At 48.8% G+C, this 11255-nt stretch overlaps 1 protein-coding gene across 2 annotated transcripts; it reads right to left on the reverse strand.

The window, feature by feature from the left end:
• Positions 1 to 3379: 3379 nt before the first annotated feature.
• IFT43 (intraflagellar transport 43) lies at positions 3380 to 9429 on the reverse strand. 2 transcript variants are annotated; one of them, XM_069736103.1, is made up of 9 exons: positions 9304 to 9429; positions 9129 to 9215; positions 7737 to 7798; positions 7580 to 7612; positions 7349 to 7395; positions 6784 to 6856; positions 6645 to 6720; positions 4618 to 4680; positions 3380 to 4551 (listed from the first exon to the last, which is right to left on the reverse strand). In XM_069736103.1, the coding sequence occupies exons 2-9, from the start codon at positions 9204 to 9206 to the stop codon at positions 4444 to 4446; spliced, it is 540 nt and encodes a 179-aa protein (XP_069592204.1). In that variant the 5' UTR covers positions 9207 to 9215; positions 9304 to 9429; the 3' UTR covers positions 3380 to 4443. The 2 variants fall into 2 exon arrangements, with proteins under 2 accessions (XP_069592204.1, XP_069592194.1); XM_069736093.1 differs by having other exon boundaries at positions 9284 to 9412.
• Positions 9430 to 11255: the final 1826 nt, after the last annotated feature.

The raw sequence follows: 11255 nt of genomic DNA on the forward strand, positions 1-11255 counted from the left end.
AAGTCCAGAACTTTATTTGGTCGCTGGACTCCCCGCAGACATCGCTGAATCGGCGTGTGTGACACCGATTCAGCGATGTCTTCACTGGTAACCAGGGTAAACATCGGGTAACTAAGCGCAGGGCCGCGCTTAGTAACCCAATGTTTACCCTGGTTACCATCCTAAAAGTAAAAAAACCAAACACTACATACTTACCTACAGCCGTTTGTCCTCCAGCGCTGTGCTCTGCACTCCTCCTGTACTGGCTGTGAGCGTCGGTCAGCCGGAAAGCAGAGCGGTGACGTCACCGCTCTGCTTTCCGGCTGCTGTGCTCACACAGACAGTACCGGAGGAGTGCAGAGCACAGCGCTGGAGGACAGACGGCTGTAGGTAAGTATGTAGTGTTTGGTTTTTTTACTTTTAGGATGGTAACCAGGGTAAACATCGGGTTACTAAGCGCGGCTCTGCGCTTAGTTACCCGATGTTTACCCTGGTTACCGGCATCGTTGGTCGCTGGAGAGCGGTCTGTGTGACAGCTCTCCAGCGACCAAACAGCGACGCTGCAGCGATCTGGATCGTTGTCGGTATCGCTGCAGCGTCGCTAAGTGTGACGGTACCTTTAATGTTCTCATCCTCCATCCTATAAGTCACAACAGAGTTGAATCTGGTAAAGAATAATAATCATCTTGTCTGTCTACGTGTCAGACGTATGACCGATTCCAAATACAAATGATTATGATAATCGGTGCTCCCTTCAAAAAATGTTGCCACTCCTCAAAGGCCTATTTTATTGACAAGAGTTTGCTAATATCAATGTCTTAATTTCTCTCGGCGGACAAGATTCTTGAAAAAGTATGCACACGAACGTCATTTACTTGGAGATGCGCCCTGTGACAATACAGCTTCCACCCCCACTTCGGTTCCTTTCCTGGTCATATCCGTCAGAGGTTTGGCCACCACTGAAAAGATCTTGATTAACTTACGTTAGTAATTGGCGAAACCTAAAAACCTTTGTAATGCTTCTGAGTCTTCAGGATGATCCCAATCCAGTACCGCCCAGACTTGCCCGATCCTTGCGAACACTGGTGGATGTTAAGAAATAACCAGAAAAGTGAACATCGAGAACATCCATTTCTCTGGTTTGACCAATAATATATTGTCTCCGGGTATCTGTAGGACCTGACTGACATGTACAAGATGTGACGCGAGGTCAGGCTAATAAATCAATATGTCATCAAGATAGATTACAGCCAACCTACCAGTCAGGTGACTAAATATGTCATTTACAAAGAGTTGAAAGACGGAGGGAGCATTAGGTACCCAAATAGCATAAGATTTTCATAGTGTTCTTCAGGTGTATTGAAGGCACTGTTTACACTCATCACCCTCCCTTATATGGATGAGATTATATGCCCCAGAGGTCCAGTTTGGAAAACCACTTTGCCCAGATGATTTGATTAAGAATAGATTGATTCTGAGTGCATGGCCCCTACCTGCAGATGTATCTCTCGAATGACCAGATTAAAATGCCCCTAACTCAAGAGGGCAGAATCTACAGCGATTACAGGTATAGGTCTAGGCAATTTATTTGGATTGAGACGCTGGTCCTGGACAAACCGGACGTCAATCAGATGAAACTCTACCCACTGTCCAGAAACGCAGAAATGACAACCTTACATTCACCAAAATGGATCTCCGCTGGTGAAAAGAATTGTGACCTACTCACAGAGGAAATATGTACACCCGAGTTGCTAACCTCCCTGCAACGTGGGCTCCTAAGTTTTCTGGTGGCCATTTGCAGTTACATATGGATGGACAAGTACACAAAAAATGACCTTTTTTTTCACACAAAAAGCGGTCTGTACGAATAGCTAGACATGGCTGCCTCCAGGGAAACCAGGGTCTCATACAGAGCAAAGGCATCCTTGACCCTATCAGAAAGCCCTTGATAGAACTGACTACAGAGCGCAGGGTCATTCCTCCTAATATTTGTAGATCACCTATGGAACTTGGAGAAATAATCCTCTGCTGGCCGGTCTCCCTGTTGAAACTGGAGAAATAATACTCTTCTGGCCGGTCTCCCTGTTGAAGATGACGTAGTTTAGACTCAGCCAGAGAGACACGGTCGGGGTCGGCATAGATAAGACCCAGAGCCTGAAAAAAATTCTCAATCGTCTCAAGTGACAGAATGTCAGATGGAAAGGAAAATGCCCTGGCTTGAGGGTCAGCCTGGAGAAGAGGGATTACGATCCCCAGCCGTTGCTCCTTGGTACCCATGGAGTGAGGACGCAGCCTAAAATAAAGTTTGCTGGCCTGCCTGAAGCCACAAAATTATCTTGACCCCCAGAGAACCTATCCGGCAGAGCGATCTTGGGCTCCACCAGGGATTGGAGCCGTGGGCAATAAGCCTGGCGTTAATAGGAGCTGCAAAGCCGTAGATCGTAAGTCCGCCACCTACAGGCTGAGTTGTTGTAGCTGCCCTGCCAGAGCAGCCACATGATCCATCATGGATCCAAAAAGGCACGGCTAGTGATAATGTCACCTGGTGACTAGGGATGCTGGGCGCCTACCGGATCCCTCAAACTAGGGGGCGCGCTAGTCTATCCCTGCCCCATGGATTACCGCAGAAGGTGGAGATGCCATGGTCACGAACTTTGCTATGCTCCTATCTTAGCCCTTATCTGATCCCTCCCGCACCAAGGGAGGCAAGAAGCTGAAGTGTATAGAATTACACTAAACAGACTGACAAAGGAAAACAAACAGGGATGGAAGAAAACTACAAATATACTCACGAAAAAACCCACAATGGAACACAGAGGAGGGATAGGTAGGATAAACCAAATAGGAGAGGATGAGGATACACATGCAAACCAACTCCACACCGAAATCTCCTGAACAACCTTCCAACTCCAAACACTAAATTTCTCCTCCAACGCCAAACCAGGAAGTAGAACTATCCCAAATGCTAACAGCAAGGATTTTGTGTGACCAGAGGCTGCGATCTTCTGGCTTCTCTGTCACGTTATCTCTGTGACACATGTTTTGTCTGATGAGACCAAGGGAGAACTTTTTGGTCATAATTTAAAAAATGTAAAGCCAAGATCACCAGATCACCATCCCCACAGTGAGGCAAGGTGCGGGCAGCATTGCACATTGGGGCTGTTTGCAGGGGATGGAACTGGGGCTTCAGTGAAGGGGGATGGAATTATGAAGCGTGTTATGGACGAGATTACAGGTGGAAAAAGTTTTGAGATGACTCTTCAGCATAACAAAAACATTGAATCGTAAAAAGGGTGTGTAGCCCATACATGTACCTACACTTTACACACATGGTTAAAGTCATTGGTACCCTCTGATAACGTAAGAAAATCCCACTGAAATAACTTGAATCAGACAAAAGTAATTTTCAAAGCAAATTTACTGAATAATAAGAGACTCAGGAATTGATTTTGAATTGTGGTTCAACAGAAAAAAAAATAAGTAATAATGAAAATGCCCTAGACAAAAATGCTGCTATCCCTAGAGAAGATTGAAAATCATTTCACCATAGAGATACGTTACACGGAGGTGCAACTTGTAATCATCACAGGAGTCAACAATTTTGTCAGTGACTATGGGTGAAAAGTAGTCATTGTGCTGTTTGGTATCATGCTGGGCACGACAATGAACATGGAGTATAGAAGGTTGAGGAGAGAGTTGTCTTAGGAGATTACAAAGACCATTATAGACAAACATGAGAAAAATAAAGGCTATAACAAGTCTCCGGCAGCTGGATGGGCCTGTTACTACAGCTGCATATATTATTTAGAAATGTAAGGTCTATGGGACTGTAGATGGGCGCGGCCACAAAAGGAAAACTGATGACAAACCGAGGAGACAGATAATATGAATGGGAACCACAGATGCAGAAATAAAGAAAGTGGCCGCAGCGGCTGAGGTAGCAGTGGCCGGGGCAGCAGTTTTTTTTTCTGTTGAACCAAAATTTAAAAAAAAAACAACAAAGTCTGATCCTCATTATTGACATTCAGGAAGTTTACGTCGTCCTGGTGTCAGTGTCTGGTTGTTTCAGTCACCGCTGGGGCGATTGTATCCACGGGTGCACGTCCTGTACAATTATTAATGATCACATGGACGATGCTCGTCATTGACAACCATGAAATTACCAAGAAAGCAAGATGTAGACGAAAAGATCCCGACTCCCGGTAATATATGATAGAATTATTCCTGAGATTGTACACTGACATATCCCGCAAGAAAGGTGAAAACCTGCTGACCGCTGGAGTCCGACCTCTTCTCACCGATGTCTAGAAAACAGGACATTGAAATGCCATGGAGACGCGGATGGACATCTGAATATGGGTCTGCTAGTCTCAATGTCACGCAGAAAGTCGCCCCCTGGTGGCTGGGTGCACTAGAGTGAATGATGTTGCACTGATTGTGAGGGTAAGAAGTTTATTAGCATTGTCAGGCAGGCGGACTGTCCTCCCTCTCTGCCTTACCCAGGTCCCATTCTGTCCGCAGTTCTGAAGACACCTCAGTGTACAGCAAATCCCAATCCCAGCGGGCGTCATCCTGCAGAGGAGAACCAGGTTACCACACAGTGTGCATCGTCCACTGAAGCCCCCTCAGGGCACTCACCTCCCGCACGTCCACTTCCGGAGACAAAACTTTGGTCAGGAGCTTGAGGTCAATGTCTTCATCCTAGGAAAACAGAAGTTGTTAGGGGTAAATCACCAGCAACTGCTCACCCACGCATGCCCCTTGTGTGCCCTTCACATTGGCTCCTCTCAGTCTATCCAGAGGGAAACGAGAACTCCATGTCACTTCATGTATGGGGAAGGGGGTTACTGCTTGTACGCATCATGGGGTACGTATATAATGCAAATAGAGAAAAGACCAGCACATCCAAACTAGTGTGAACAGGTGCCAACCAAAAACCGTGCACTCCCACTCCAATCAGCCACGGGAGATTTTAGGTAGTTAGCAGGTCCATTCCTGACCCATAAATTGTAGGCTTTTTTTGCACAGAAAAGGTTACATATGAGGACAGGGACCCAACTTTTGAAGGACGCCTTGACATGGCAGTTGGGCTCACATATATTGGCCAATTTATGAGCCAAGTACCTTCTTTTTTACTGTATTTTTCATAGCAATTTTGCAGATCAATATTTCATGTATACATTATGTAGAGCTTCCCCCCCCCCCATTATCTATGGCAGTGATGCAGTTTCAATGTTAGTAATCTTTATTTTTAATAATAATCTTTATTTTTATATAGCGCTAACATATTCCGCAGCGCTTTACAGTGTGCACACATTATCATCGCTGTTACAATGGTGTGACATTTATCCTATGTACCGTATATAGTGGCCAAGAAGCAGAAGTGAGCCAGCTCTCTGGGTATAGATGGGCCTAATCCTGGGCACGGACCACGCAATGAAAATCCCCAAATGGATCCTTAGTCCAGACACAGACACAGGACATACAATCTGCTTTATTGTCACTATATGACTGGTTGTAACCATGGTTAGCTAAGCTACTGCAATGCCTTCACATTGGGCTAAGTGACAGTGAATCAGAAGAACTACACTACATTTCTAATTGGAGGTATTTGCTAATATTAATATTATTATTACACCTACTATAAATTGGGATAGGACCTTGCAGTGGTGAAGTGAGACTGCGATCTGAGCACATACACAGCAGATTAAACCCCCAAGGGAATCAGAACCGGGCTCTGCAGTGCAGACTCAATAATGACCAATCACCACAGAAGATTCACAAAGAAACGGCACAAAAAGAACTCGGAAAAAAACGAATAATCAAAATCCAAAAGTGGTGACAAGTAAACAGCAGCCCCGAAAGTAACACTGATCAGTCCGACATTTCTGGGAGTCTTATTTGAAGATCAAATACTTTTTCTCGATTTTCAAGTGGTTACACGAAAAGCGCCTAAATCACCGCAAATTTTCTAAAGGATTTTATAGCACTCATACCTGTCACACAACAAGATGGTTACAAAAGAGGGGCTGCCTCGCTGCGGGAAACATCCGTGTGCAAAAAGTGGGCACCCTAAGCCAAACAGTGATTAGAACGGAACCTGGTGAATCCTGCGCACGGAACATCTCGCCATATCAGTAGTCGGTAAGAAGAGGACCTCTGTGCAGACTAACACTTCTGTGCAGGACGCACGCATGGTGAGGAGGGGGAACGGCAGGGCCAGTGACTGACAAGAGAAGAGTCCAGCTAGTCAATTTAGAAAGCAGAACTCTGAGCGGCAGGAGTGGGTGCACAGACGGGATGCGACATTATTGATCATGGTGGCGGGTTTACTCCTCACTCATTCCAAACCGGATGAGATATATCCCATACATAGTTCGAGCGCTCACGTTTTATGAATCTTGATTACCTTGCTCCGTCCCCAGGGGGCGCACCTTACATGTTTGTGTGAGTATTTCAGCCTGTTTTTTAGGTGACTATTTGATGCCATGATTAAGAGCAGGTAAGCCGATGGAAACGGCGGAGCTCATCGTTATGATTCCACGCTGACAATGTGGTTTACACCCAAACATTAATATGGAGGACTTCACGGCCCATCTGTGGCTGAGCTAAGGATATAATACTAGATATATTGGGGGTGGTGTGGACATAAGCAGGGCTCTCACCAGGATCTGGAAGGCTGCATGTCTCATCAGGTCATTGTCCAGGTCTCGATACGTCATCACTCGATTCACCTGAACACTGCAAAACAAAATAGATGAGCAAGCCCAAAGTCACAGGGGGATGGGAGCTGCAGCTGCTCACCTGGGGGGCGATGCCACCTGAAGGGCTAAATCCTCCTCCTGCACGTCCTCTAAATCTGGGATCACAGGGATGTCTGGGAAGAGACGGGCAATAATTACCCCTTTTCCACACACCCCCAATCCTGCGCCCTCTCGCCTCCACCCCTGACTCTGCCCCCTGCCATGTCCACATCCACCCCCAACCTCTCATCCCCATCACTCACCTCCAACTCTGCGCCCTCCCACCTCTGCCAACCACCCAAGACCTCTCACCTCCACCACACGATCCTGCACCCTCTCACCTCCACCACCCACCCAACTCTGTGTCATCACATCTCCAGCACCCACCCCCAACTCTGCACCCTCCCACTTCTGCCACCCACAATCGACCTCTCATCTCCACCAACCGATCCTGCACCTCTCACCTCCACCACCTGATCCTGCACCCTCCAACCTCAGTCCTGCGCCCTCTCACCTCCACCACCCACTACCCATCCCAAACTCTGCACCCTCTCAGCTCCACCACCCACTCCCGACTCTGCGCCCTTTCACCACCACCACCCACCCTCGATAATGCACGCACTCACCTCCACCTTCATCAGAATCATCCAGACTTCTCTGCCTCAGGCGACTGCTGCAGACAAAAAACAATCACATTGTAAGAAGTGCGGATTCTTCAACGTCCGGCCCACATACACACACACAACAGAGCGGGCAGTGCAATCACACACACACACACCAGAGTGGGCAGCGCAATCACACACAGCGGGCAGCCCAGCGCACAAGTATCATGGACGGACACAGATGATGGAACTTACTCCTCCACATCCTCAGCGCCGCGCTTCCCCAATCTACAGAGCAGAGAAAACTGATCAAACCTCGGCGGCTGTACAACATTGGCGGCAGATCGCCCACACAGCAACACGCGGCCGATGTCAGTACAATTGTAAGGGCAGATTATAAACAGCCACTCACTTTGACGTCCCCGACGACTCGTCGGCCCAGCCGCCTTGTCGCAGCGGCTTTGGAGGTCCCTGCTAAAGAAAAAAAAAATATATATAATGAGAAGAAGAAAGAAAGGGGGGGTGCATAATGGGTTATGTGATCATATTTTGCCTGAGCTTATAAAACGCCATTGATACAATTTATCCTTCCATATAACGTCACACCCCACCCACACAGGGTGCTGCACGTGTCCTGGGGTCCCAACAAGGTGAGGGAGGACGCACTCCTGTGAGGGAAGGTGATCACGGAGGGCGGGGGAGGACATGCTCTGAGGTCCCAGTAAAGGGAATGGAGAAAACACGCTTCCAGGGCCGGGGGGGTGGGGTAAGGGGACGACATGCTCCGGGGTCCCGGTGGGAGTGGGGACAACGCGCTCCGGGGTCCCGGTGGGGGAACGCGCTCCGGGGTCCCGGTCGTGGTGGTGGGCACAGTCCACCCACACAGGGTGCTGCACATGTGTCTTGGGGTTCCAAAAAGGTGAGGGAGAATGCACTCCTGTTAGGGAAGGTGGACACGCACTAGGGTCCCGGTGAGGAGGGCGGTGGAACACACGCTCTGGGGTCCCAGTGAAAGGGAGGGGGAATACACACTTCGAGGTCCCGATGGAGGGTAGGAGGGGATAACGTGCTCCGGGGTCCCGGTGGTGGGGGAAGGGGATGACGCACTCCAGGGTCCAGGTGGGGGACGTGCCATGAGGTCTAGGGTGAAAGGAGCGGAAGACCCGCTCTGCGGTCCCAGTGAGGAGAAAGTACAAGATCTGAAGTCCCATGAAAAGAGAGGGGGGACACACATGCTCTGGGGTTCCGGCAAAATACGAGGGGGGTAAACATGCTCTGAGGTCCTGGTAAAAGGGGTGGGGGAGACACACTCTGGGGTCCCAGGGAAGGGGGGGGGGGAGCGACACGCTCTGGGGTCTCAAGGAAGGGGGGGTGGGTGACACCCTCTGGGGTCCGAGGAAAGACATGCTCCAGGGTCCCGTCAATTGAGGTGGGGTGGGGACACGTTCTGGGGTCCCGGCAAAAGGAGGGGGAGAGAAACATGCCCTGGGGTCCTGTTGAGGGGGGAGAACACTCTCTGGGTCCCAGTGAAAAGAGGGGGGACACTCTCTGGGGTCCCGGTAAAAGGAGGGGGGACGCTCTCTGGGGTCCCGGTAAAAGGAGGGGGGACGCTCTCTGGGTCCTGGTGAAAGGAGGGGGGACGCTCTCTGGGGTCCCGGTGAAAGGAGGGGGGACGCTCTTTGGGTCCCGGAGAAAGGAGGGGGGACGCTCTCTGTGGTCCCGGTAAAAGGAGGGGGGACGCTCTCTGGGTCCCGGTGGGGGAGGAGGACGCGCTTTGGGGTCCATGCCCGCTGCTGCCGCTCACCTCTCTAGATGACGAAACCCGGGCACTGTCGCTCTCCTCGGGCTGGACATCTTGGGATGCTCGGGCTCGGCGCCCCATCTTTATTCCCTGGGAGAGTGACAAGACGGCCGTTAGCGGGGGTGATGGGGACGGGCGCAGTTTTTAGGTCGACTCACCGAAGATCTCCGGGTCTCACCGAGCTCCAGCGCGTCCTCCATCCTCTCCGGTAGGCAGTTTATCGGTTACCATAACAACAGCTGGACTTGGCGGACAAGCGATCAGATGACCACGCCCACTTCCGTCGGTGCTGGCAGAGAGACGCAGCGCCCTCTGGCGGTTCGCTCTAGATCGGTCGCGGTGTGTCCCGCCGGCTTCTGTCACCTCTGGGCGGGCCGGCTCTTCATTCTGAACTTTCTTATCTGCAACATTGTGTTTTTTTGGTGTTCCCAGATTTAATAACAAAAATTAGAAGTCACAATAGTAAAATACACAGCGGCGCCGGGCGTGAAAAGCTGCTTCAAAGCGTAAAAGTGGCACAAAAATGGGCATAAGAAGTGGCACTGAAGGGTGTCATGGAAGAGTGCGGTGAGCTGTGCCAGTGCTCTCACCCCGCCGATACTTAGGGGTGGCCGCAGGGGGCTTGTCAGGGGCGGTGAGGGTCCGGTGTGATGGGCGCAGTTTTCGCCAACAGCACAGAGGCCGAGAGGTGGGCATTCATTCCAGCTGGATCACAAACACGTCCATACTCACCAATGTGGGACCACCAGGCTGAAGCTGGTTTCTTATTTGTTCAGTTTCTTATTCGGCAATTTTTTATTTTCTGTTTTTTATAGGTTTAACAACAAAAAAGAAGCATCGCAATAATAACACACAATGCGGCGAGGTGCCCTGATGTGAATACACTTAACAACAGCTACATAACTATAAAACTAGCACAAAAATGGGCATCAAAGTGGGCACCAAAGGACGTTAAAGGGTTAAATGACATTGGGCCACTGATCTCACACACTGAATACACAGATAGAGATGCCCTGCATTAAACCCAGGTCCCTCCAGCCTGGCCCAAATGGGTTCTGGGCATCAGAATTGGCATCAAGGTTGGAAAACAGCCCATTTTCGCAGATTTGAATAAGTGATGTTTTTAAAGGGTTAAATGAGTTTGGGCCACTGATATCACACTAAGGCCGGGGACACACACAACGTATAAAAATACGGTCCATTTTACACGGACGAGAATCGCACAAATGTTTACAAAACAGTGATCCGTGTGCAGTGCGAGGATGTGATTTCCTCGCATCAAATTATCCGTGTGACATCCGTATGCCGAGATTTTCTCGCAGGCTGGCAAAATGGACATAGAATGGATCCATAGCCTCAAAAATTATTAAAAACATATATACAGTCTAAATATATATATATATTATATATATATACAGTGGTGTTCAAAAGTCCTGCATAGGATAAATTGATTGATTTTTCAAGTTTTAAACGTTTTCTGTCGAATATTTTCGATGCTAATATGACATATTATATATCGTTTTGTTCAGAATACAATTTTGCATTCTTTCCCTGTAATATTTTTAGCTTTTGAAGCAGTTTTGCCTGAAATTATTGCAACAATATGGGAATTGAAAGCAGAACTAAACATTGTACAGCTTCAGATCCAAAATCACAGATGAGGTTCTTGTGACCATCATAACCGGGATATGGCAGCCAATCACATTGCAATACATTGCATCACATCTGCTGCTTTGTTGGTTTGTTTTATCTGTTGGTCTATCTAGTGAATCATACTGTAGAGTTTTATAATGGGAGCCTTCAGATTTTTGCCAGCGGAGGATCGTGTGCGAGTTGTGGTGCTACATGAAGAGGGTTATACTGGCCCCCAGATCGCAAGGAAGGTCGGCTGTAATCAGAGTACAGTCATAAGAATTTTGCAGAAACATAAGCAGCTTGGAATCACCCAGGACAGGCCCAGATCTGGTCGGCCCAGAAAGTCAACTAAAAGGGAGGATAGAGTACTGATAAGAACATCCCTTGCCAATCGAAAGCTCACCTCTCCTCAGCTGCTGCGAGAATGGCAAGAAAAGTGCAATATTGAGGAAGCAACATCAACTGTTAGGCCGGCGTCACACACAGCGTATGAAA

Source organism: Ranitomeya imitator, chromosome 1, assembly GCF_032444005.1.
Source record: "Ranitomeya imitator isolate aRanImi1 chromosome 1, aRanImi1.pri, whole genome shotgun sequence".
NCBI lineage: Eukaryota > Metazoa > Chordata > Amphibia > Anura > Dendrobatidae > Ranitomeya > Ranitomeya imitator.